A 26,535-nucleotide genomic window follows, 5' to 3' on the forward strand; every position below is an offset into this window, starting at 1 on the left:
GAGGGCGTTTATCCTCACCCCCCTGGGACGCATCCTACTTTTCCACCCTCTATGGGGCCTACGAGCTAGCACGCGGGCGGCTTAGATAGGGGCCAATCACCGCCTCGCTACGGTCGCCGCCATGCTAGGGGAGCCAATAGGCGGCGGCGTTACGCAAGGCTGGCGGGCTGTCCAGTGTCGTGCGGGCCCGGGAGCAGCGGCGCGGGCGCTGCCTCCCATCGCGTCTCCCGTGGCTGCGCGGGGTGGGCCTCGCCGGCCGGCTCTCGCTCAGCGGCGGCAGGGCCCCGTCTCCGGGTGTTACCCCGGTGCCTGCCTGCGCTTCTCCCCGGCGGGCGGGCGGGCGGCCGCTGCCGTTACGCGCAGGGGCGAGAAGTGGAGGGCGAATGAGCGAGTGACGTTCTGAAGGCAGTAACCCCCCGCCCGTCTACCCCTTCCGGGTTCAGGAGTGAGACGGGAAGGGGCAGCTCTGCAGGGAAGAGACGGATTTGTCCCCCCCGCCCCGGTTCAGTCCCCTTCAGGGCACTCGCTTGTGGAGTCCCGGTTCGCGCCACCGCGCAGGCAGCGGGCTGGGAAACCGATACGTGAACGCCCGTTTTCTGCCTCAGGAGAGGGTTCGGGGGCGGCGGGTGGGAACACCGAGCGGCTCTCCGTCCGGGAGCGCCATCCCGGCCGCTGCCGCTGTGCTGCCCCTCCTCAGCCGGCCGCGCTGTGCAGCCGGAAGGGGCGGTGCGGCGACGGCGGCAGTACCGGGTCTGCCGGCAGCTGGCTGTTGCGGCGGCGGCTGGCGGGGGTCTCCGCTGCGGAGCGGGGATGGCTGACGAGGCGCTCTTCCTGCTGCTGCACAACGAGATGGTGGCGGGGCTGTACCGCGCCGCCGAGCAGGGTGAAGGGGTGAGTGGGGCCGGGGCCGCCCGGGGAGCCGCTCGGTAGCGGCCGGGGCTAACGCTACGGCGGCGCCTTGTCTCTTGCAGGAGAACGGCCGCTGCACCACTAAGCTAGAGAGCATGGGCTTCCGTGTCGGGCAGGGGCTGATCGAGAGGTGAGTCCTCGCCGCGGCCGGCCCCTTTCAGTGCCCGTGTTCCTGCTCCCCGGCCAGCGGGCGCTGCTGTCTTCGGGGGGTTACGCTGCAGGAGCCCGTGCCCCTTTCTTCCCGGCCTGCTGGGTCCGGGCGGGGTTCGCCAGCTCGGTGGAAAGCTGCCGGCTCCTCTGGGTGGACAGAGGGCTATGATGCGGGTGTGCTCCTCTTACTAGACCTGCCATCCTGTCTTTTGGCATCTCGTTCTTGCGGGGACCTGTGTTTGAATACCACAGGGGCGTTTTGGAGTATGTATTTTTGCAGCACTTTCTGGCATGAAAACGGAGTCAAGGTGTATGGTTACTTTTAATGCTTACAGTCCCTTTTATTTGCAGTTTTTGTAGACCTACTTTGGTATGTTTCCTGTTTCTGGGATGTTTCATGGTTATCTCCTTCATAAATGTAATTTTACGATTGGCTACTATGTTTCTCGAAAACACTCAGAGTCATTGGAACTTTGAAACCAAGCACGTTGCCTCCTTGTTTCCCCAGGCGCTTTGGGGATGCACATCCAACTTCTGCACCCTCCTTCTGAGGCGGTGTGGAGACTGAGCTTTGAAATCATGCTTTCATTTTACAAAGTGGTGCTTTCGTGTCAGATGAAGACCCTTAAGGAGGATAAAGGGAGAGAATTCTGAAATAAGCTGGAGAAAAAGATCCCTTTTTGGGAAATGGGAACAAGTTTCACATGTTTGTTCCTTTGCAATAGTGCTTTTTTGCACATTTGAAGGACTCCTTTGAAGCAGTAGGTGTGATCTTTTTATCTTCTGTTTAGATGTTTAGTTGAAGATAAAACTGATGCAGTGCTTTGCATCTTTCTGTACTTCGACTGTCTACTAGTCATATAATGAAAACATTTATTCTGCTGTCATGTTGCAGGTATTAACACTTGCTCTTAAATTAAAATAGTTGAGGAATATAAAGTGATGCCACAACATGCTGAAAAACTAGTTTCTTTAATAGCCTCAAAAATAACGTGCATAGTACTATTTTTTCCTGTTTAATTGGTCAAGTTGTGCATACCTCCGTTATTGATATATTTCTCACTTATCTCTTAGGTTTACAAAAGATACTGCCAGGTTCAAGGATGAACTAGATATTATGAAGTTCATTTGCAAAGATTTTTGGACAACTGTGTTCAGAAAACAAATAGATAACCTAAGGACTAATCATCAGGTACTAATGCTGTAGAGTAAGATTTAACTTGCAGATCAGTTAAGAGTTTTGAGTTAGTAGCACACTTTTGTTTTCTTTAGTCTAGAATAATAAGAAACGCAAAATGTTCGTTGTTTTGTTTTAAAAGTATGTTTTTAAGGTTCATGTTAGCATGTAGCTTCAGAACACTAGTAATTGCTTGTGTTGTCTTTATTGCCACCCTGTTTGGAAAGACTAAATGCTTTGAATTTCCTATGCCCTGCTGCAGAGCTACAAACTGACAGGACAGTAATGGTTACAATTGATTAACACTTAAACAGGAACTTTTTACTGTTATTTCCCAATAAATTTTAGTAGAAAACTAGTTTGAGAAAGTCATATTGCTGTCTTGACATGTATTTAAACAGAATGGCAGTATGACATTACATTGTATCTATGTCCTTTCCTGCATCAACAGCCACAGTTCTTGCAGCAAGATTAAAATAATTCTGCTAGAGTAAAACAATCTTCTTCCTTTTGAATGACATTCTTATGGCCATTTTCCTGTTATATCAAAATTGGAACATGAGAATTTGTACAAGGATTGTGCCAAATAAAACTGGTTTTATTTTTCAGTGAGCTGTTTACCAAGTAATAACTTTAAGAGATAATTATTACCTTAGAAATCTGTTTTTGAATTCAAAGAAAGCTGCAGTATTTAGCTTAGGTCTCGATTGCATATGCAGCCTTAATCTAAGTTGAACGGTTATGACGTTCCAAGGTAGCACAGTCATTAACAAAGAAATTAAAATGACAGGTGTCGAAGAAGCTATACTGTGTTCGTAATTTATTAAAATGCATATTGTGGCACAAAATAGTAATACAGAAAATACCAGACTTTTAATTTGATCATCTGCTCGGTGTTGTTGCCTGTATCACTATTAAAGAAGATAATTCTCACTGAACTTGAGAATAAGAATGAAAATTAAGATTTTAATGTAAAAATTAGCATGCATTTTGTATATTGACAAAGACTTTCTAATATGGAGCTATTGTTTCTGAGCACTGGAAGGACTCTTCCAAAATGTAAACAGATGTTTTTTTAGGGTTAACTAATCATACTGTTATGTAGGGGGTTTGTTGTAAATTCACAATTAAGTATCTTTTTTTTTGATATTTCATATAAGTAAATAATACCATTTAAATCACATGTACCTTAATCTAAAATTGCATTTTTTAGATTTTTCAACCTGTGAACATTTATATCGTATCTACAAATCAAATCACATAAAATGCTGATTCCATGTTACTGCATATGCAATTAAAAAAAAACCTTTTTTTTTTTTTTTTTTAATAGGGTATTTATGTCCTTCAGGACAACAAATTTCGTCTCTTGACACAAATGTCTGCAGGAAAGCAGTATTTAGAACATGCACCAAAGGTACCCTTCAGTTTTATCTTTGAGATCTACCAGTTTGAATTATCTTGATTTATTAATAACAACTTTATGTAACTGAATGGATGCAAACTCTTCAAAAGGGCAGCCAAAGTTTATTTGCCAAAACCTGAGCTTTTAGAAATGCACCTTGTTTTGGAACACTGGATTTCATTTATGGCTCAAGAAATAGTCATAGTTGTTGTGAAACTTGCTGTTGTCATGTTTGAGTTACTTGATGGTAGTAGTTGGTCTGCCACCACCACACAAATTCTTTCTCTTTGGAAAGCATGTGCTTTCTGAAGCTTTTAATTTCCAAAAATGCTACTTGTTACCTAGAACAAGCTTCTGAGATTATATGAAAATGTGGAAAGATCTTCCACCAATTAAAAATGGTTTTGAGTGTAGATGCTGAGTGAGAGTAATAGTTTAGGTAAGTAAAATCAGTGTTTCTGCAGAAACTCTTATACAGCACTTTGGTTCAGGCAGATGTAAGAAATGGGGCATTCAGTTCTATTTTATGGCCTCTTAGTCTTCATAGTCATCACAGTTGCAGGCTACTGGCCTTGGGTTTATTTTTCTTAGTGTTTGGCAAGATGTTTCTTCTGGTTTGCAGCATATATTCTAGGTATCTGTAGGCCTTTGTATTCTAAGACGTGGTCTGTGCAAGAATGCTGTCTCGGACTGTTTCTCCTTCATTGACTTTAATACCAGTTGCTAATTTAGCCACATCTTGGGAATAATTGCTTTAAGGATATGAAGTTCTGACAGGTATAATGGAAACAGAAACAAGTGACTCAAGATAGTGTCTCTAACAAGACAAATCTGTATTGTGAGCTCTGCTGCACCATATATCAGAGCTTTCATCTGCTGGAGATGAGGAAGTCTCTTGAGCACAGTAACAGAACCTCCATAGTTTTATGTTGTCCAAGTGCTATGTCTTGTTCTTGAGTACTTAGTTTCATCTTTAGCAACAAGCTTCAACCTTCACATTTATTAAAAATGCAACTTTATGTTTAGTATTTAGCATTTACCTGTGGACTAATCAGAGGAGGCCTATCAAATTTGGGAATAAAGAGTATTGTAACAGCTGAAGTTTCATCAATGCCTGCATGTAAGTAGTTCTTGGAGTATTCAATTATTAGCTTACTTGGTAACTTTCCTTACTGACTTCATCACTGTATAAGCATTTTTCAAGGTGGGATTAGTTTGAAGCTGCTGGGTCATAGGAGTCATTATGAACTTCAGTGTACAGCTTGTCACTAAATGCTTTAGTATTTAGAAATTACTGACAGAAGGTGAGCCTCCATGATACAGATTGGAAAGCAAAACTAAAAAGTTGTATTTATATTTAAGCATCAAATGCGTAAGGATGCATGTCCAGAAGGCCATTTGAACAAGTGAAGATAAAAAACAACCAGAACAGCTCTTTCTCTACAGAAGTCATTAAGAAAGCATAAGAAATCCATTGTAACTACCCAAGATGCTTAAGGTGGATTAAAAACTTTCCACAGTCTGCATGAATTCTAAATGTAGCTGACGAAACTGTTGTGATGTGAGAAATGGATCAACTTAAAAAAAAGAAAGAAAAGAAAGGAAAAGCAGTTCAGCTGGAGTTAAATTTAATGCTAAATTGCTTTAAAAAAACCCAATGTTGATGCTTTGATCTGACTCTTTTTCTTTGCAGGTAAATTTCAGGTGATGATACAGAAGATGTAGAGCACATTCAAATCTGGGTGTATACCTTAAAAATCCTTTGTGTGGGGATTCTGTACCTTGGTTCAGCCTTGTATATAGCTTGTAAATTATAGCAGTGTGCCGCACAATTCCAAAATATATAATAAACATTCAACAAATTAACACTATCCTTGCATCTTAGTATGAAATTTATTCTATACCGAAGTATTCATGTCTGCACGGTAAAAACCATCCAAAAGTTTTCATCAAAACATTTCAGTTACCAAAGCAGCACTTATGGAAGACAGGAGGCATGTCTTGAGAACAGAGTAAAAGCCTGACCAAGACTACACTGCATTAAAGAGCTAATGTTTTGTGTCACCTCATGTGAATGCCCAGCTGCTGCCTTCCTCTGTTCAACTCTGAACCATGAGGCAGCAACTGCTTTTGTATTATTCTGAGGAAGCCATTAGCAAGTAAACCAAAACTCTTCATTAGTGGTGTGTTCAGTGGAGGCTTACTTCCTCTGTAGAAATGATATAAGGCAGGAGAGAACTTATTTCTACATAGTTAAACAGTTCCTCCTACCTAATTAACAACCATTTTTTGTGTCAGAATAATTTTATGGCTAAGGTAATTTATCCTGGCTTGTACATAAACTCAGTATTAATGTAGTTGTTTTTAATTGCTAGCTACAACTTACTTCAGTTATGAGAATGTGCAGGAAGATGATTAGGCCTGCAAGAAGCTACAAAGACATCACCAAGACTCATGAGGATGTAAGGGTTTGCTAGATACTACTTCTTAGAAGATTTGCATAACAGTATGTATCTTGCTGTAGGTAAGCATGAAAACATCCTGTTAAAACTTTTAATGAATTCTGCCTGAGACTTTCTGTTGGCAGGTTCAGCCTTTATACATTCAAATAAATCACAACAGAAACTTAACCATGTTCATTTAGAAGTGTGAGAATGCCTTGTGAGAGTGAAGCAGTTTCTACTTTGTATGGACTAGCATACAACAGGCTAACCAGGAAAGCTAATGTATTAAGACAGCACCTTTGATTGTTGTAACACACTCTGTGTTGGGAGAAATGTATGTTGTCCAGTTTCATGGGAGGCAAGACCCTCTGTAAGCTCTAGGGAAGGTCTGAAGTTTGTAATGGACCAAGCCTTTTCTAGGGAGCTGCTACAAGCTGGCAAACTATAGATTGTAAATGCACTAACCTGTTATACTTGAGCTTAAGATGCATGAAATTCAGGTCTTTCCAGGTACTGTGAATGCTAGTTCAGATTAGTTGTAGCTGAATAAATTGACAATTCTAGGAAACAGCTAGAGCAGAACTCAAACTAGCCAAGTGCTGTACCACTGTTTATAGAGGAAAGTAATTAAAGTGGTATGGTACTCAGTGGGGATCAGCTGTTTGACTGAAAATGCTGGGTTCTTATACTAGTGGTTTATAGGAAGGCTGTGGTGGTTGTTTACCTTCATTCCTCAGACTTATTTGTAACTGTAGGGGCAGAGAATCAGCTAACTAGTATTCTTGCATTTCATGGGTTCTTCAGTTGCCAGCTGCTGCTTTCAACATGCTGAAAATGTTACTAAAAAGACTAGAAATAATTTGCACTATATAATAAATGGACATCTTAATGTCATCACTTTAGGCATCTGCAGTGTGGTAGACATTCAGTATCACCAACCATATAGAATCATTTCTACTTACATCTCCAGAATTGAAAGTCTAGTAGTTACTGTAATTCAGTTTGATTTTTCTCTTGGCATTTAGGACTACTATTCCAGATGCAAAAGTGCCAATCATTCAAAGACATACTACAGGTTTATTGGCAACTGGTTGTAGTTAATGACTATTAATAGCAAGGGGAAGGACTTAAATTCTACAATAACCCAAAAGCAGCCATCAGTTAACACTGTTTATCAATTTGCTGCTGTCAACAGAATTCATAGTTCTTTTAACATGAATTTAATTACTGAAGATTATTAGAACCAGAGGGAATCGTGTGTACCAAGCAGATACTGATACTCCTAATGAAGCACTGTGTTAAATATATAAATAGGCAAGCTCATGTATTTGTCAAGATACCATACAGAAAATAAACCTGTTCATTGTTTAATAAATGCTACTATTAAAAGCACTGAATACAGCTGTGTAAATTTCACTGGTTTCTGCAACTGTACTAAAAGGAGCACTCTTACTCCAAAAGTAGTAGTGTTCATGTTTTATTAAATTGTTTAAGGAACTTAGTGGCTAAGTTGAACTGCTTAGCCATGCTTAAGCACAGGAACCAAAGCTTGAACAACAAAAAAAAAAACAACACATTCCATCCTAGTTGTGTAGATTTCTATGGCAAGGCTGCTGTTGAATACAAGGAAGAACAAGAAAAGCCACAATATGAAAACTCTTCAGAATGCTTCAGTTTCTTAAAAGAAAGACTTCAGTGGGTGTGTGTTAGATAAAGAACAACCCATTTGTAATGTAACCTCAGATTTCACTTAATAGCAGTGTCCACAGGATTACACATACGGTAGAAATTTCTAACCAAGAATGTAGTTTACAGAGACAGTACCTTGAAAGATTATGTCAGACACTTCATTAACCATTTTGTGATGATGATGATACCAAAGACATTGACAATTTGTGCCACAGCTCAGCTGAAGTTATTCACAGTTGTCCGAAGTGCATTATCATAGGGTGCTCTGAAGGGGTTTATCATACTTCAGGTCTGAACAGTGCAGTGTCTTGCTGTTAACTCCAACAATGCTGTTTGTACTATGACAACACAAAATAGTTCATACTCTCAAAGCAGTCTAGGAAGGCTCATCAGCCAAGTCACGCTGATCGAAGTACCTAGTGGTGAGAAGCAGAATATGGTAAGAAACCTCTAATGCAACATTACTATGCTCCAAGTTGTTAGATCCCTTGCTTTCTAGCACTTCTTTCAGTGTTTTTACCATAACTATAGCTTTGCAGTTCAGGGGACTTGTCTCAGGATACCAGTATGCTTTCTTCACCCTTAGGTATCTCAAGTCCTTTTACCCAAGTGTATTTGCCACATAGGCCCCAGGGTACTTTATTTGCACTTTTGAAGAATCTAGGTTAGAACAAGTAATCACACATTTTACTCCAGACATCCTTTACTGTTTTAGGTATGTAAGTCCCATTACCTGCTAACTAAGCAGATTATCAAGTTCAGAGCTGATATTTGTTCTTCATTCTTGTTCTCCTGAAAGAGGAATAAATATTATAACAGGTTGGTTGTTACCTGTGTCAAACAGAAGAGATGTTACATGCTATACTATGTGCTTGTAATCTTCCCTTCACCCTCAAAGCAAATTTAGGACATGAAAAATTACTTACCAAGAACTGAAAAAAAATCATTCATCTTATAACTTGCCAAGTCCATCAAGTCCTTTACACAATATAGCATTAAATTTTACCTCTAGTACTCTGACTTCTGAGCATCGTCTTGCCAGCTGTCGAATAAGGGAGTGAGCTTCAGGTAGCAGAGGCTTTTCAAGGCATGCCAACAGTGCGTAAAGCCATCTACCCTGTGTAGATTCAAATAACAAAAGTTTTTAATTATGAGCATTGAAGTTTCATGCAGTTCTTGTTATATAGAGCAGGACTGGAGCATAGGTCTCAAAATTGCATTTAAGTGTTACTGTCAGAATTGAAAATTTTGAAAGCCCAATGAGACACTACCCTAATCAAAGTTTTGACAGTAACTGAAAAGGATACATACTCTTCAGAGCCTAAAACATTTTCATAGAGAATTATGAACAATTTATCCCTTGTTTAATGTGTTCATGTGCAAGTAATTAGAATAAATCAAAAATTACCAGTTCTGGAGTAAACTTTTTCTCCCCAAACCAGCTGATCAGATATTCCAAGACAGTGGTTACTGTTGCCTTTAAAAGAAGAACAGAAAGGGACAATAAAATACCTGAAATGTTTTTTTTTTTTGCTGTCTTTCTACCCAAAGGATTATATTATATAAAAAGCAATGTGATTTTTAAAAATTATGCACATTATGAATTTCTACTCTGTGGTGCTATATGCTATTTATTCCAGGTTGAAATTACATATAAAGGTAAAACAAGTGTTAAAGCACCAGTTCCTGGAATGAATTAATTTTCTGTGCCAACAAAAAGTTATGGGTAAGTAGCTACAGATAAGGAAAGAGGCATCATGCTGACTGGTTGTTTTCTATAAAGGTGACTAGTGGAAAACATAATAGTAAAGATAAGTGCGATAATTACAGCCTTGCAATGTATGTAGGAGTTCACAATTGAGTGCCAGGACTGCACTTAAAACACTGAGAAATCTTTAAACACTGTTAAGCACCTAGTGGGCCCTTCTGCAAAAAAAAAAAACAAAACAAAAAAACCACAGGAAGTGTTCTTGAGAAATTACAAGGACAAAATACTTTGAAAACAGAATGTTTTGTTCTCACAATGAATGTTCACTAGTAAAGCTGATTGTAGCTGAAGGTCAGATTACTTGTTTTTCTTGTAAGTGTACAATGAATAGCAATTGTAATAAGCAGTTGCCTACTCTAGCACGCAAAACTAGGTAATACCTGCAACAGATAGAATATGAGAAATAATCATTTATGCAATGTCACTATTCAGTTCTAAGAGACAGGCTTACCTGATTCATTCTGCTTACAATACTTAGCAGAGGGGGAAAGCCAACCTGAAAAAAAAAAAAATTAAGTTGGAAAATGCAGACATTATCATAGACATTTTTGTTCTATTTTAGAACATGCTAACATTTTAATGTAGTGCCCAGACATTTGTAGTGAATTGAAAGTCTGTTCTGAGCTTTGAAATCCTTTTTTTAAAAGTCCCTTTAAAATTTGGTATCAAAGAACCTTGCTTTTCCTGGTATCTGTTAGTTTTGTTTTTTCAAAATACGACAGCGAAGGACACATTTGTAGGATAGCACATATAAGGAGAGGGGACATATCGCCATTCAACAGAACATTAAAGCAGATTACACAGAAAGCTTTCCCTTCAGTTCAGTGAGCAACAAAGTACTGTGCTTTAGCTGGCAACATCAAGAAACTTTTTGACTAAAGGGATAGACTTGTTCTCTGCTTCACTTGGTTTCTACTTCAAGGGGAAGAAAAGGGAATTTCAGGGCTCACATGAGAGTCTTTCTACCCAGCACAAGGTGGTAATCAACAATAGGGTTGTTTCTGGTTTCAAGTTATTCTTGAAAATAGCATCTGAAAATTAGATGCAAGTTCTATACTCGCCTTTATGTAATCAATTCCTAGACTTTCATCATCAGATTGTGTATCTGTTTCCAAGTATATTCTTTCACCCAGGCAGAACTTCTTCCAGCCTTCTTCATCCTCTGGTTTTGGCTAAAAATAAATGAAAACTGTGAAATACAGCTATATTGAAGACACCAAAGAAAAGACTTGATAATATGATCAAGATGTTGCATTAGACTGTAAAGCAAGACTAACCATGGATTTAATGACCTGAACCACACCACACCCCACCCCCCCCAAGCAGTGCTATGAATTCTACTCACCATAGTAACATTGCTGTCCAAATGTTGTGATTGCCAGTGTTTTCGGTGCTTGTTCAGGTTCTGAGTAATTAAAATGAAACCACAGTTCAACTTAGCAGTTATTTTATCCTAGCCATAGCTACTCTATTGTTCTTAAAATGCATAAAAGGTCTATTTTATGATGTTCTATAGATCAGTAGAGGCATAACTGGCTAAACAGTTGCCATGCCTCTTAGTATAAATGAAACTATGGCACTGCACAGCACAAGCAATCCAGGAGGCTCCTCTATTGTGTGGAAGACAACTTCCTTCTGCAAGTAATAGAGGAGCTGACAAGGAGAGCTGGCATGCTTGACCTTGTGCTCACCAACAGGGAAGGGCTTGTTGACCATGTGGTACTCCAGGGCAGCCTTGGATGCAGCGATCACGAGATGGTTGAATTTGAGATCCTCAGGACAGTGAGAAGAGCGTGCAGAAAGCTCACTGCCCTGGACTTCAAAAGAGCAGACTTTGGCCTCTTCAGGAGCCTGCTTAGTAAGGTTCCATGGAATATAGCCCTGGAGGGCAGGGGGGCCCAAGACTGTTGGTTGATATTCAAGGATCACCTGCTGCAAGCTCAGGAGTGCTGCATCCCAACTAGAAGGAAGTGCAGCAGGAGGGCCAGGAGACCTCCTTGGATGGATAAGGAGCTGCTGAGGAAAATTCAAAGGAAAAAAAGAGGCTTATAAAAAATGGAAGCAAGGACAGGTGGCCTGGGTAGAGTACAGGGATGTTGTCCAGGGAGCTAGGGAACAGATTAGGAAGGCTAAGGCCCAGTTACAATTAAACCTAGACAGGGATGTTAAGGATAACAGGAAGGGATTCTACAGGTACATAGCAAACAAAAAACAGACTAGGGACAACACAGGCCCCCTGAGGAAGCTTTCGGGAGAACTGGCTACACAGGATTTGGAGAAGGCTGAGGTTCTGAATGACTTCTTTGCCTTGGTCTTCACTGGCAAAGGCTCTGACTGCACCACCCAGGTCTTAGAAGGTAGACGCAGGGACTGTGAGAATGAAGACCTTAGGCCCACTGTAGGAGAGGATCTGGTTCGAGACCATCTTAAAAATCTAAACGCGCACAAGTCCATGGGACCTGATGGAATCCATCCGTGGGTCCTGAAGGAGCTGGCGAATGAAGTTGCTAAGCCACTGGCCATCATATTCAAAAAATCATGGCAGTCAGGTGAAGTTCCCGACGACTGGAAAAAGGGAAATATAACCCCCATTTTCAAGAAGGGGAAAAAGGAAGACCCGGGGAATTACAGACCAGTCAGTCTCACCTCTGTGCCTGGTAAAAATCTTGGAGCACAGTCTCCTGGACAGCATGCTAAGGTACATGAAAAACAAGGTGCTTGGTGACACCCAGCATGGCTTCACTAAGGGGAAGTCCTGCCTGACCAATTTGGTGGCCTTCTATGATGGGGCTACAGAATTGATGGACCAGGGTAAAGCAGTTGACGTCATCTACCTGGACTTGTGCAAAGCGTTTGACACTGTCCCACACGACATCCTTGTCTCTGAATTGGAGAGACATCAATTTGATGGATGGACCACTCAGTGGATAAAGAATTGGCTGGATGGCCGCACACAAAGTTGTGGTCAACGGCTCGATGTCCGGCTGGAGACCGGTAATGAGTAGTGTCCCTCAGGGATCGGTGTTGGGACCGGTCTTGTTTAACATCTTCATTGCTGACATGGACAGTGGGATTGAGTGCACCCTCAGCAAGTTTGCTGATGACACCAAGCTGTGTGGTTCGGTTGATATGCTGGAGGGAAGGGATGCCATCCAGAGGGACCTTGACACGCTTGTAAGGTGGGCTGATGCCAACCTTATGAAGTTCAACCATGACAAGTGCAAGGTCCTACACCTGGGTCGGAGCAATCCCAGGCACAGCTACAGACTGGGCAAAGAAGAGATTCAGAGCGGCCCTGCAGAGAAGGACTTGGGGGTGCTGGTCGATGAGAAAATGAACATGAGTCGGCTTCAGTGTGCGCTCGTAGCCCAGAAAGCCAACCGTATCCTGGGCTGCATCAAAAGGAGCGTGACCAGCAGGTCGAAAGATGTGATCCTGCCCCTCTGCTCTTGTGAGACCTCACCTGGAGTATTGTGTTCAGTTCTGGTGTCCTCAACATAAAAAGGACATGGAACTGTTGGAACAAGTCCAGAGGAGGGCCACGAGGATGATCAGGGGACTGGAGCACCTCCCTTATGAAGATAAGTTGAGGAAGTTGCAGCTGTTCAGCCTGGAAAAGAGAAGGCTGCATGGAGACCTCATAGCAGCCTTCCAGTACCTGAAGGGGGCCTATAGGGATGCTGGGGAGGGACTTTTTGTCAGGGACTTTAGTGACAGGACAAGGGGTAACGGGTTAAAACTTAACCAGGGGAAGTTTAGATTGGATATAAGGAGGAAATTCTTTCCTGTTAGGGTGGAGAGACACTGGAATGGGTTACCCAGGGAGGTTGTGAGTGCTCCATCCCTGGCAGTTTTCAAGGCCAGGTTGGATGAAGCCTTGTGTGGGATGGTTTAGTGCAAGGTGTCCCTGCCCATGGCAGGGGGGGTGGAACTAGATGATCTTGAGGTCATTTCAAACCCTAACTATTCTATGATTCTATGATTCTAAGAAACTAAGCTGCTCATGCTGGGTTTTTGGAAGTAATGTTAAAGCTGAAGTAATTTTGAAGTCTCTAAAGCTTACGGAAAAAGCTTATTTAGTCCAAAACCACGCATAAAGCCAATATCCTGTTTCCAGCAGTGGTCTGTACCTCTATCAGATATCTACAGAACTGTTAGGAAAAAAGTGTGCTTTCCTAGGTTACTTCTTCTACCTGACAAGGATGCCATATAATAAAAAATAGCCTGCTGGACAGTTTCCTGTACAGAGTGTAAACTTCTTGTAAAAGAAGAAATTTCCCCCCTAACTCAGTTGGTACTGTAGCAGTAAGAGTGACCACTAAAAATGCTGTGTGTAACAACGGCTGATGCATAGCGTTTGAACAAGTAACTTCTGATGCTCGTTATTCTTAAATATTTTTTAGAATAATACTTCTAAGTGTTAGTTCTGGCACAGATGAGAGGACAATTCATTTGGGTATAAAAAGGAGTATCTGTACAATGAATATACCTTTAGATATAAGTTTGCTTGTTCTACTAAAACCTCAGATTACGCACAGTACATATTATGCAATGTGACGCCTTGCAGAAATAACTGCTAGCTCAGCTAATGTTTACAATGTAGATGCAGCAGTACAGACCCCCACCTTCACTAATTTGTTTCAGGGAAACAGGGAAAATGGGCTCATGAAAAATTGAGTGCTACAGCAGCTTCAGTGCAGTTGGTTATTTACGAGCAGGGTGCAGTATGGAAAAGTTTGTGCTAACACAACCTTGCAAATACATTTTACCAAATCAATATCTCTCCTTGTAATGGGTGCCACCACTGTCAATATTCTAAATGGACACTGTGTTATATATACATGAATCTCCTCATGGGTTAGAATCCACTTGTTTTTTCAGTTGATCTTGAGTTCTGTAGAACATTCCTGCTGGCATTAGGTTTTAGTATAAACAGGTAACATCACAGGGGCTTATGTCCTCCCTCAGCTATTCAACAGCATTTAATCTAAACACCAACAGATATTTTGCTGAAGTTGAAGCAGATTTTTCTTTAAACATGACTCAAGAGTTTTATCAGCAGTTTAAAAGCCACATAGCATATAATGAATTTCTTTCCCCCAAGAACATAAAACATTTGCCTACAAATATCTGTCCTACCATGAAGTCATAATATTCTATACTAGACACGAGGTTGTCCCCCATAAACACAGGGGTGTTCTAACCACAGTCCCCTCACCCCCCAGCCCCATTTTGTACCTGACGAACAGCTGAGAAATTGGCCACTTGCTGCTGCTGCCACTTGAGTGTTGGGGAGTATCCTTCAGGAGCAGGCTGACATCCGGAAATCTAAGAAAACACAATAATTATAATGCAAAGAAAGCTTTATAAGAAGAATCCTTAAGAGCAAGAGAGTCAGTAAACATTGACTATCAGGTAGACAATACTCTTTAAATCTTCATTTAAGAAAGGTAATTTCATGACCACATCCGAGACTGACTTATCAACTGGTTTAGAAAAACTTTCTTCTGACTTTTCTTGTATGCAAATAAGAAGAAAACTTAAGTATTCAAAAAGTATTGTCAATTACTTAAGGTCTTTCTAGCAATGTTCTGCCTTAAATTTCCCTGTTTATAAAAGGCAGGGTGCTATCCTTATCTTGGACAGTTGCTATGAATCAGAAGCATTCTACTTGCCAAGATAGTAAATCAAGGAAGAAAGAAGACCACAAAAACATGCTTTAGAATTAACTGACAGTTAAGTAGATACAACCTCTTTAAAGATTAAGGTGAAGGAGTTAAAAAAAAATCTTTCTACAAGTGTTTAAGAACATCACTACAAAGACAAATGAAGAGAACGGTCACAGAAGTTACATGGCTGTGTGTCAGTACTAGAAACTTTTCTTGAGCAATGTAGAAGTGAAATTTCAGATTACAGAGTTTTCACTAGAGAAAGACAATCTTGGTCTCTCAAACAACCTGAAAGTAGATTGAAAACCAAGCTGGCAAGGGCAATGTGACAACAGAAAAATCCACTTGGGCAGTCAGGAAATAGTTCAACAAAATATTACACCAAAAAGGAAAGAAGCAGTGCTAAAATTTCATCTAACTTCAGTAAAGTATAACTGTATGTACTGCCCTTACCCTAGATACATATTTGAACCTAAATATAAATATGGAAATAGCTTTCTACAGTTTATGCAGGTTTTATGATTAAATATTTGTGAAATTCAATATTAGATTTCCTGAGACAAACAGAACAGCTCGCTGTGCATCAAGTAGCATAGACATTATCAGTTTAGAGCAATTACAAAGCCTGCTGTTACCCAACAGTGGAACAGGCATTTCTTCAAACCCTGGCATTTAATGTAATCCTGTAGATGCTTTTAAAATCCAGCAGTGCTATCTCGTTATGCCAAATATTTCCCAAAGTAGTACAAACTTGATATTAACATCTTTCCCAATTTTTTTTCTCTCTCTCAAAAAACCCCAAACCAAACCCGAAAACAACATATAAAAGTTTTCAGACTTACTGAAACATTCACCGTCTGCTTCTTCCTCAGTTTTCTGGAGTCTATTTGCGCCACGACCACATCTGGACATCGAGCTGCTTCAATCCTACAAAATAAAATCCAGTTTTTCGTGTTTATAGCATGTGGTCATACACAGCACACCCCTGAAAGACTGCACCTGCACAAGTCTTCAGGTAATGTAAAACACTGGATACAGAGGGAGCCCTTACAGAAAGTTCGACTTGAGAGTGATAGGTCAAGAACTCTCAGCTTCTACACAGCTGCTCCAGCCACTTCGGAGCTTGCTTACATTCTAACCCCTCTAAACCGCGCACCGCTTCCCGCAGCGAGGCCTCCCGAGGCCTCGCACCGCGGCTGGTATAGAGAGCCGGGTACCAGGGCTCCCTCCTCCCGGGGAAAACCAAGCAGCACCGGTCCCGGCGCTGCGAACAGCGGTGTGGAGCACCGCCACAGCCCCAGCGAAGCAACAGCAGCCTCGCAGGAAGCGGGCAGGTTTAGCCGCGACGCCGGACGGGATCCCGCTGTCCCGGGAGCACGGGCGAAGCGGCTCTTCTGGCTGCGGCTGGCGGGTTAGCGGCAGCGCAGCAACGCGAAACTCGAGCCGGGCAGCACCGGTTGCTGCGCCGCTCACGGGCAGGTGACGCCAGCCCACCCCCACCACTCACTGGACGCGCTTCAGATACTCCTGAGGTGTCCTGGGAGGCACCGTGGGGTCGAAGTCCTCAGCCAGGTCACAGTCTTCCACAGGCAGCAGTCGCGGCATCAGCTCCTCTATACCCGACTCCATGGCCTCACCACCACGACAACTACGAACGCCCCGCGACGGCAGAGACCACCTCGCCGGGAGCCACTGGGAGGTGGTGCGAGTGGCTCTCGCGAGAACGGCAGAACGGAGCCAGGTCCTCCCGGGTACCCCGTGCCGGCTGCCTGGGCGGCAGGGGCGAGCGCCTCTTGAGGCAGTGTGGGAGGTGGTTGTGCACACGTGCTGCCCATCAAAACAGAACGAGATGATCTTTAAAGTCCCTTCCAACCCAAACCATTTTGTGATTCTTCAGTTCCTTGAAGTGCTTTGGGATTTATGATTGAAATCAGTTACATAGAAATTGACTGCTATAAACTTAAATAGACATCTCAACCTGTAAGGGTTAATGCCTGAATTTTTATTTTGTTGCTGTATAGTGGGAGTATTTACATGCTAAATCAAAAATAAGGTACCATTAGCACAAAGGGGGATTGTTTCTTAGTTAAGATAAAAAGTGGAAAAATAATGCTGTAACAATTTACATTGTGTATTATGAAATCCCTGTTACACAAAATGTCAATCTGTATATTATTTTGCCCATTGGTTCTGCTGCATGCAGTCAGTTTAGTGCTACCCACAGTCCATCTAGTAGATCGGAGTTGCTGTAGCACTTCTGATACCAGTTCAAAAAGAGCAATACTTTTTCTTCCACAAGGCTGTGTTTTAGCAGTGCTGAACAGACATCTACCTTAACTCCTCCTCTCCACTGGCTTTTGTTTGTTTTAAGGTGTTTCCAGAACCACCTACGTGTAACAACGAGTTTTAATTCTGAAACCCGGATCTAACGTCCTAGTTGAGGACCATGCAGCTGCTGCAGTCACCACTGGCTGTAACACCTGCTTAGCTAAAACTACTGTGATACCTCTGGAAAGGCTGACCAATGGGCAAGACAAAAACTTTGGTGAGTCCACCTGTAAAAAGTTTTCTTCCTTCAGTAATGTTCAGAACTTGTTTTTTCTGTTTGTCATGAAGAACTGTGAACAGAAAAAGAATCCACAGATATAAACACAGGTTAAATAACTTTCTATCCTTAGATTTCTTTTTCTGGAACTTTCCATGTATACATTTAAAATTAAGTAACATATTTTTAATTATTACAGGGAGTCTTCCATGGATAATAAAATTGTTTCTAGCAAGTTTTACCAACAATATTGATGCAGTGGCTAGCCAATATGACTCAGTGGAAGAAGAGGAAGAAACTAGGAATGAATATTCTTTCTTCTCAACTGCCTAGGCCTTATGGAAGAGTACTTTTCCAAAGAAAGGGTGAGTCGTCATCAGTGGGCATGCAGTGCTGAGGGAAAAAACAAAACAACTAACACATGAACTGAAATTTCTGCATTAAAAAAAAAATACATGCTTTAACTCCACCCTCTAAGATTGGGAGATAATACAGTATTTTCCTATAATGAGTATACACCATGTTAGGATCCTATTTTCTACTCTATTGTTTTGCTGCTTCTTGCTTTTCTCTGTGGCACCATCCTAACAGCTGCAAGACATAAGTTTAGAGTACTGGTTTGAGTCATTATGTAATGCAATTTAATTGTGCTAATGACTGATTAAGAATGTTTATACCTTTCGTTTGTAGTGAACTTTAAGAATAGTATACTTTCCTGTTCTTTCTTTCCCTTTTTAAGTGTCAGTTGCCTCTTTTTCTCTTGCAGTCTGCAGATTTCATCCTGCCGTTCTGACTTCGGGATTTGCCTCTTTTCAGTGCAACTTTCTGAGAATGTTTCGCATAGTGTTTGAGTACTTTTTAAACTACAACACTGAACTGCTCTCTGTGCATCTGTCTGAAGTTACTTTGCCATGTTGCCCATTTTGGTGGGGGTGGGTGTTTTTTATAAACCGAAGAGGTTGTGTGTCCTTGGCAAGCTCTCGCTTTAATACTCCCACACCTGGCAGTGGTACTTGTGGATGTGAAAATTTAACATCCCCCCTTTTAAGTTCTTCTGTTGTTTACCTAGACATGTTTTTGGACTGAAGAGGACTGGCAAACGTTACTGGAGATAGTAGTGGGATAGAAATTCTATTATGATTACATCTGATGTATTAGAAAAGAGAATAAGTAGTTTTAGTCATTTAGTTGGTGGTCATAGCATGTTTTCAGAGTCACAGTGAAAGAGGACGTGGTAGCCAGTAGAATTTTCGCAGGCCTCCTCCACATCCGTGTTTGTCGCACTGAGGTATCTCTGGAAAGACGGAAGGTACTGCTCCAGCCTTGTGTGGCAGGCTTGTTTAATACGATTCTGAAGTGCCCAGTGTCACCCTTGCTTGGGTTTGGCGGGGGGGGGGGGGGAGGGATAACCACACTGACAAACTGGGCAAAACTTCATGGTTACGTTTACGTGACAGTTATTGTGCGGATAGTAAATAAACGTGTTCTATTGCTAAACAGTTATGAAGTAAAACACTCCATCAGGCTAAACACACCAGGAATATCATTCCAATATCTTTTTTCCCAGGCAGCAAGAAGAGCAAGACTGGAAGGAAGCGATCTTTAGAGACATCTGGAAGTCGAGCGGGGAATTAAAAACGCAAGCACACAAACGGGCAGGAACCGCCGGGACGGTGAAGCGAAGGTCAGCGCTGCGGGATGCCTGACGCCGGCCACGCTCCGCTCTCCGGGGTGCAGGCCGCGAGCTGGTGGCAGCCGGGCACCGCGCCGGGCCGGGGGGAACTGCGGCGCTCAGCCCGCCTCCCGCTCTCTGCCCCTTGACGTGGCGCGGCCTCCTCTATCGCCATGTTGGCTGCGTCGGCAGCGCCGGGGCGGGTGCGTGCGTGCGTGCGGGGGAGCGAGAGAGGCGGCGGTGGCGGCGGGCGGTGCGCGGTGAGTGGGCAGGACAGGGGCTGAGGAGGCAGCGGAGGGTGTGGGGAGCTGGAAGAAGGCCACGGGAGGAGAGCCCTTCGCTGGCGACGTGGCGCTGCACGGGTATGGGGGACACTCCGGGCAGTGGGGCCGCCGCCCGGCTGCTAGCCCAGGAGGGAGCGTGGTGGGGAGCTCCCCGCCGCCCCTTACGAGGCTTCGGGCGCTTACACCGCTCTCCATGGCGGCGGTGGGGGGGGTGGTCCCGTGCGGCCTGAAGCTGCTCCCGGGGCCCCTGAGGAGCCGGGGGTGCCGCCGGTGGCTGATCAGCGCTGGCCTCCGTGTCCGTGGCGGTGAAGCCCTGCAGGGGCCACGGGAGCAGCCACCGAGAGCCCCGTTCTCTGCAGGGGCTGTCGGCCTCCAGGTAAGGCCGGCGGGGCACGGCTTCGGCGCGGCCTCTGCTCCGCCGGGTGTAAAGTGCAGCTCGGTTCTGCTGCGGCTGCCCTGTCCTGGAGCTCCTTCTTGGAGCTGACAGCGGTGTCTTGAGGTGTCAGTAAAGCTACACAGAAATCGTGTGTAGGCAGGCCCTGCTGCCTTTGCATATGGGGTTTTTAATTTAGGTGGGGTGTTACATACACCGGTTGTTTAAAAAAGTCCTCGGTTAACATACCTGGGCCAGCAGGTTTGGACGGTGGCTGTGTTTGAGTAGCCAGAATGAAATTCTCATGTTGTTGCTTTGACAAGTTGCAGTTGCTTTAGGTAACTATTAAGTTATTCTCCTTGTATATTGATGAATTCCTCCTTGGAACTGAAATAGATACGTATCTGAAATGCTGATTTTGGCATGAAAAAATAACTGAAGGTTTATCATTAATCTCATTTTGCCAGATTATTAGTGTATAATAAACTGAAAGAACAGGTTTGTTTTAAGAAAAGTGTGCAGTGACCTGTTCTGATTTAGTGGCATTTGAATACATAGTGAAGTACTTCAGTACATCAGTGCTGGAACCTTTAAAATGCTGTAGAGATAAATGTTTTAGTTTTGTTTGTGTGTGCTTGCAAGGACTAGTTGGTATTATTTTGGTGATCTTCTGTGCTGGGATGCATTTACATGTAGTGTATAAATGTTTAATGGCGCTAGAAATGAAGGAGGGGCTTCAGATTATGAGCTGTTTGCAGTTGTGTCTAGAGACATTTGAAAATAATGCAGTTTCAAAGTAATGCATTTCAAACCCAGGTACAGGATAGCTTTCTGAATGGTGTGTCAAACACATTTGGTATATGTGGTTGTTAGGAAGACCTAACTGTACTCTTGCATCTAGTCAGAGTAATTATATAAATACTATTGTTTGCCTGAGAATCAGGCCTTCATAGTCGGGTACAGTCAGCCTGTGACATTATGCAATTCAGGTGTGGCTTCTTTCTGTGATACAGAGTGAGATTGCCATGGTGCAGGGACGCGAAGTAAATTCAGCTTCAGCAGTGGAAGTGAGACAGCAAGCCAGGATGGACTGACTGCTGGTCTTGTTGGGATGTCATCTTCTGCAGCAAAGCTAAAGCAGTGACACCCCAACATGGGAGCTGTTGCTGTTCAGCTGTTTTGAAAATCATTTCTCTGTGTTTTTTTGAGGTGGGCAATACGTGTTTTGTGGCATTCAGGTGTATGAGGTTTGGTATGTAGCCTGTCAGTGAGGAGGGTTTGCTCTTCTGGTCCAATATAATAATACATTTCCACACCTGTCCCAGAAAATGTGCCTGCATAGTTGTAGCACTGGTGCTGAAATGTAAAGGAACTTGTCAGACTGTGAGTTTCACATTTAGTGAAGGATAAAATATGTCAGCATTATTGGCTCCTGGAAAGGAAGAAAAGAATGGAAGAAAAGGTGGAGGAAAACTTATTAGCAGGTTCTGCCTTCTGAACAGAAAATACACATTTTACTAGAAAGCAACACTATTTTACTCAGTAAATCCAACAAATCTTTTATGATACATGTACACTTTATTAGTCACCGCACACTGGTGGTTGTACATGGCCTTCTGAGGAGAATAACTGAGTAGTAAAAATAACGCCCACATAAAACCATTTCAAACGTAGCTGGAGTGAAATGTGGAGAAGAGACTTCAAAGTCCAGTACAGGAAGTAGGAGTTCATGTTGCAGTGTATGGAAATGGAATTGGTGGACTTTGTAGCAGATGCCTATGGAATACCTGAAATAGCCTTTAAGTTGTAATTTCTTATTGTCTTCTCAGAAAGAGAATGTGGATATAATACACAGGTGATAACACCTGGGGAAAACTTTGAGCAGGGTACTCTGTTAATTTTGCCTGTTAGTCTGTATTCTATAGAAACAATTTTTAGACTGCTTTTCGTACATCACATGCTGACAGTTGATTATTTCCTAATAATGCTAACTGTGGAATGTGCAGCTTCTGTTTGGTTTATGGATGTTGCTAATGTTTTCTTAAATGTCAGCATTAGAATAAAATCATTAAATTAAACCGTGATTTAAAAGAACTTGAAAAGCTATTAGCAGTCATAGAAATTAAAGGTGCCATGCCATTATAATTTTAGTAAAGAGAGCTAGGTCTTCATAAATGGAGCTTCCAGGAGTCTCCCTTAGCATATGAAATTGCAGGTCAATTCAAGAGGATTATAGTGTTTCTAAAAGCTGTTCATTAACTTAGTAGAGTCTAAATTGGGATTTATGAGTATTTTTCCGGACTGCTTTCTAGGTGGTTCATCTAAGCTTTTGCAGTGCATTCTTATTAGGCAGTGGAAGTTCAGCTGTTCTAGTTACTGGAAAAACCCGTGCTATATGTGCTCTAAAATGTACCTGGAAGCATGCAGCAGGTCAGGAGCAGTGTGTATATCGCTGGGGGCTTTGGGACTGGGGGGAGAGGGCATACTTGCTGACTTTCCCAGATCTTCACAGGTACCTTTAGACCTTTTCAGATAAACCTGTGTTCCCCAGTGCTCGAGTTTCTGAGTAATTAGCTGAAGAATTAGAAAGCCTTAAGTTGGTGCCCAAAATGGTAAATTTAAGTTCAATTGTTGTAGGTTGAATCTTGATAGGTAATGTAGTGGAGTGTGACACTTGTATTTCTGACGGTTACCTCCTAGCACTGCTTTAGGAATGTATTCTTGTGGAGTATCGTGTTGCTGTTCCTTTATATTTACATGTAGGCTGTGTCGTGAGTTACTGAAAATATGGTTAGAAAACTCTACAAAATTTGGTACATCCGAAGTCATAAACCAAGTACACTTAGAAGAAATGTGTTTTATTTGATTCTTAAAAGAAGTTAGAGGATTAAACAGTTTGCAAGAATGAATGATTCTTGAATAATGAACAGAATGAATAACTAAACACATTAGTGAAAGTCCTTAAGGCAGTGTGTATTTTTTTTTTTGTTGTAAGCAAGTCTTTTTTTATAGTGTGTGCTGCATGATCTCTACACTCAGCATAGAATTATTGCTTTAGTTCCAGTATTCCTTGCCTGAGTTTGTTGCTTAAGTCAGGAAATGATCAGAAGATGAACTATTTATTGCTATGTATTTAACTTGTAACATGAAATACTTCTTATTTTGAAGAGTTTGCTGCATCCTAGGAGTCCTAATTTTCTTTTGTTTCATCTTGGAATTCTGTGCATTGCTTTTAGTACTTAAGAAGTGTTACTCTGTTTATTGATTGTAACTCAGTTACTGTATTTGAGTGTGTGACCGTCATTAAGTGCATTCAGTGATTAAAAATGTTTGCGTTTCAACATTCTGCTAATGGTTATCTTTTTATTTTAGTGATAAACAGAAAAGTTGGCCATGACAACGTTCCTGGAATTTATCCAGCAGAATGAGGACAGAGATGGAGTTAGATTCAGCTGGAATGTTTGGCCTTCAAGTCGTCTTGAAGCCACAAGAATGGTAGTTCCGGTGGCTGCCCTCTTCACGCCATTGAAGGAACGGCCAGACTTGCCTCCTATTCAATATGAGCCAGTGTTGTGCAGTAGAACCACGTGTCGAGCCGTTTTGAATCCCTTATGGTAAATCTAATACATATGTTATGCCAATATTTTACCTTACAAACAATCTTTAGGATAGTGCCAGTTGAATTATGCAAGAGATCTGATGTATTCAGGCATTCCTCACATGAGTATCCAGTTCAGACTTACAGATCTGAAAAGTTTCTGCATGTACATTTGCATACGTAATTTACATCCTTAAAATACAGCTTTTATTTAACCAGCCTTTTCAACATATTTAATTTAATTAATGATGAGGTATGTTATTTTGCAGGAACATCCTGTGAGTTAGTATACTTCTGCATTTAGCCTCTAGAAAATTACTTGGATAAAAAAATTACTATGCTGTGTCTTTTTAACTACTAGGCCCGGATGTAGTTGAATTTCCAAGTGAAATAAACTCTTTTACTGTCTTTAGATCATTTGTAGACCAAAGCAGGTTAGCTGGTTTAGTTTACCAAAACAGAAGCTGAAAGATGTGATAGCTGTATCAGAAGTAGGCATGAGAGAGGGTGAAAACCTGTTTAAGCTGAGGGGTGATAGTGGCACAAACACTGGTGATTGTGGCCTGGTCATGGATAAGTTTCGGTTGGAAGCAGAGGAAGTGTTTCACATGTCGTTCCAATCACAGAAATATGGAAAAAAAACAGATCAGTTTTTAACGTGGAGTTTGATGGGCATGGGAAAGGTACTGAGTGATAGTGAGAGATTAGACATGGTGTAAAAGATCCTGTAGAACAAACTTGATATTCTGAATGACTTGTGCCTGCCTGGGAGAAAAGACGGTTTCAAAGCAGATGTAAAGTTATGTTTCAGTATTATACAGACACGGTGGCTGACTATAATGGAAATCAGACTTTGTGGAAGCTAACTTTTTCAGAAGCATTATCTTTTACTGAGGGTTGAAGGAAAAATAATGGAAAGACAAAGCTGTGAAGGGTCAGTCAGATCCCTGGCATTGCAGTGCAATGTGCCTCTACATTTTTCCTGTGTCACGTGTGCAAGTCATGACTGGATATTTGTTTATTTATTTAACAGTGTGTGATTAGAGACTCAATTTGGGGGGACCTTTTGAAGCCTTTGTGGCACAGCGTATCAGGCCAGGTAGTCTGTAGCCTCTGAAATCGGTATAGATCATTTAATCTCAATAGAGCTGTGTTGTGTTTACAGCATGCTGAGATTTATCCAAAGGTTTAATAATGCTTTAAACACTTGCTATTGTAGACAGGAGAGGATGTGCCAGCAAGAAGTGTACACTGAAAACATGTAACATTTACTTTCCCTTGAGATGTGAGTAGGACTTTGTAAGATATCTCTATGGCATGAAGATACAAGTTGCATTTTTTTAACATTTACGCCATAAAAGTGTAGATAAAAGGGGGTAGGCTCATCAATTGAAAACATTAAAAAAAATGCCATTTTCACTATAGAGAGAGCTCTTAAGTTGGACGCTGATTTTTTTTCTTTAGGGCATAATGCCTGTTTGGGATAGTCCCAGCTCTGACAGCTAATAGACATAGGCTGGGAAAGGAGAAAAATGCAGAGGTAGTGAGAGTTAAAATGATTTGCCGAAGGTCATGCAGAAAGTCTCTAATAAAGGTGCTGAGACTCTCTGTTCTTGAATTTTGTTCTTGCTTGTTTTCCTTGAATACCATTCTTCCTCTCTAATGACATTAATTTGCCTGATGTGTAAGACTACACTTATTTTGAATTTGTAATATGGGTATTTAGAGCAAAAATTATATTAGGAGAAAGCTTTTTGAAAGTCAGTGTGCTTTTGAAAAATAAAAATAAATGTATTTTGGGGACAGTGGAGGAAAACAAATTGTTCATACTATGTAATCTTTTCTTATTGTATTTTATAGCCAAGTGGATTATCGAGCAAAACTCTGGGCTTGCAACTTCTGTTATCAGAGAAATCAGGTAATAAAATGAAACATTCAGCATATAGAAAATATTCTTCATAAGGTAAAAATGAGCATTCTCATTTTTCAAATTATAGTTACAAACTGAAATTGGCAGCAAGAGCATGAGTGTGGAGCTGTATCTTCAGATATTGCACGGAAGTTTTTTTCTGACAGCACTAGTGAACATCTGTTATGGAGGAAAGTCGTCTGTATGTATGGTTTTGTAGAAGTTGTCATTTTTATTTATACTTAATTTCTGTGGTTTTATTTGCAGTTTCCTCCTACCTATGCTGGCATATCTGAAATGAATCAGCCAGCTGAACTTTTGCCTCAGTTCTCCAGCATTGAATATGTAGTACAGGTAAAATAATTAAGTAAGATCTTTAACATCTATAGCCTTGCTTATACAAAATAATTAATTTCAGTTTCATTTCTTCACTGCATTTTAAGGGCTGTGAGTCTGTATGTGCTTATTAGTACATTGAACATTTGTGTCACCACATGGAAATGGAAAACATAACTCTTTATAAGAATGTAAGGATAACTAATAAGACTGTTTAAAAGCAAAACAAAACACTGTAAGAAGAGTGATCTCTTCTCTCTTACTATATTTCTGTTAGGTCTGTTTCTTTACCAGGAGTTTCATCTGTGTTTGTGTTAGTGGTCTGCTTACTGCTGTTTCTTGCTCAAATGCATTTGAATTTCTGTTTAAATTTGTCTGACTGTTGATTAATCTCTCATTAATAATTTGACTCTTAAGTTTGTGTTTGAATGATTATGAATTAGTTTTAGGGCTAGCTGGTTTAGAGGAAAGGACTACTATGTATTCAATTCAGGTGTTTGAATTTTAGTATTAATTCTTTTCATGGTTACTTAAATAGAAATAAAAAATGGACCTAAATCCCAAAATTGCAAGCATTTGCAGTTGCAAATTTGTAAACTCTAAATTCCAT

General features: G+C 41.6%; 3 protein-coding genes across 6 annotated transcripts in view; 2 read left to right on the forward strand and 1 right to left on the reverse strand.

Moving 5' to 3' along the window:
- Positions 1 to 203: 203 nt before the first annotated feature.
- TRAPPC6B (trafficking protein particle complex subunit 6B) lies at positions 204 to 5,408 on the forward strand. The gene is made up of 6 exons (XM_065686196.1): positions 204 to 891; positions 972 to 1,039; positions 2,134 to 2,251; positions 3,567 to 3,650; positions 4,665 to 4,758; positions 5,332 to 5,408. Exons 1-6 carry the CDS (start codon positions 811 to 813, stop codon positions 5,361 to 5,363), a joined length of 477 nt encoding a protein of 158 aa, XP_065542268.1. The 5' UTR covers positions 204 to 810; the 3' UTR covers positions 5,364 to 5,408.
- A 2,135-nt stretch (positions 5,409 to 7,543) lies between these two features.
- Positions 7,544 to 16,991, reverse strand: GEMIN2 (gem nuclear organelle associated protein 2). Its single transcript, XM_065686195.1, has 10 exons — positions 16,716 to 16,991; positions 16,051 to 16,135; positions 14,778 to 14,867; positions 10,885 to 10,944; positions 10,601 to 10,711; positions 9,991 to 10,035; positions 9,180 to 9,248; positions 8,778 to 8,888; positions 8,505 to 8,563; positions 7,544 to 8,187 (listed from the first exon to the last, which is right to left on the reverse strand). The coding sequence occupies exons 1-10, from the start codon at positions 16,835 to 16,837 to the stop codon at positions 8,148 to 8,150; spliced, it is 792 nt and encodes a 263-aa protein (XP_065542267.1). The 5' UTR covers positions 16,838 to 16,991; the 3' UTR covers positions 7,544 to 8,147.
- A 668-nt stretch (positions 16,992 to 17,659) lies between these two features.
- SEC23A (SEC23 homolog A, COPII coat complex component) overlaps positions 17,660 to 26,535 on the forward strand; it is a 28,482-nt gene continuing 19,606 nt past the window's right edge. Inside the window, exons 1-6 of one of the 4 annotated variants that reach the window (XM_065686193.1) lie at positions 17,660 to 17,753; positions 17,953 to 18,118; positions 19,321 to 19,437; positions 23,455 to 23,696; positions 25,541 to 25,598; positions 25,857 to 25,943. In XM_065686193.1, coding sequence (XP_065542265.1) covers positions 23,476 to 23,696; positions 25,541 to 25,598; positions 25,857 to 25,943 — 366 coding nt within the window. In that variant the 5' untranslated portion in view covers positions 17,660 to 17,753; positions 17,953 to 18,118; positions 19,321 to 19,437; positions 23,455 to 23,475. The other 3 variants (XM_065686194.1, XM_065686192.1, XM_065686191.1) reach the window with 3 other exon arrangements.

The sequence above is a fragment of the Lathamus discolor genome, chromosome 6 (assembly GCF_037157495.1).
Source record: "Lathamus discolor isolate bLatDis1 chromosome 6, bLatDis1.hap1, whole genome shotgun sequence".
NCBI classification, from domain to species: domain Eukaryota; kingdom Metazoa; phylum Chordata; class Aves; order Psittaciformes; family Psittacidae; genus Lathamus; species Lathamus discolor.

What these genes read in the sequence shown, in the direction of transcription:
- GEMIN2 (XM_065686195.1), bottom strand. Translation starts at nt 16,837, where the DNA reads ATGGAGTCGGGTATAGAGGAGCTGATGCCGCGACTGCTGCCTGTGGAA. An exon ending in GAGTATCTGAAGCGCGTCCA is followed by an intron (nt 16,136 to 16,715) that starts GTGAGTGGTGGG and finishes TTTATTTTGTAG; the next exon opens with GATTGAAGCAGCTCGATGTC. An exon ending in AAAAGTTTACTCCAGAACTG is followed by an intron (nt 8,889 to 9,179) that starts GTAATTTTTGAT and finishes GAATCTACACAG; the next exon opens with GGTAGATGGCTTTACGCACT.
- TRAPPC6B (XM_065686196.1), top strand. Translation starts at nt 811, where the DNA reads ATGGCTGACGAGGCGCTCTTCCTGCTGCTGCACAACGAGATGGTGGCG. An exon ending in ACCTAAGGACTAATCATCAG is followed by an intron (nt 2,252 to 3,566) that starts GTACTAATGCTG and finishes TTTTTTTAATAG; the next exon opens with GGTATTTATGTCCTTCAGGA. An exon ending in ATTTAGAACATGCACCAAAG is followed by an intron (nt 3,651 to 4,664) that starts GTACCCTTCAGT and finishes CTTTATGTTTAG; the next exon opens with TATTTAGCATTTACCTGTGG.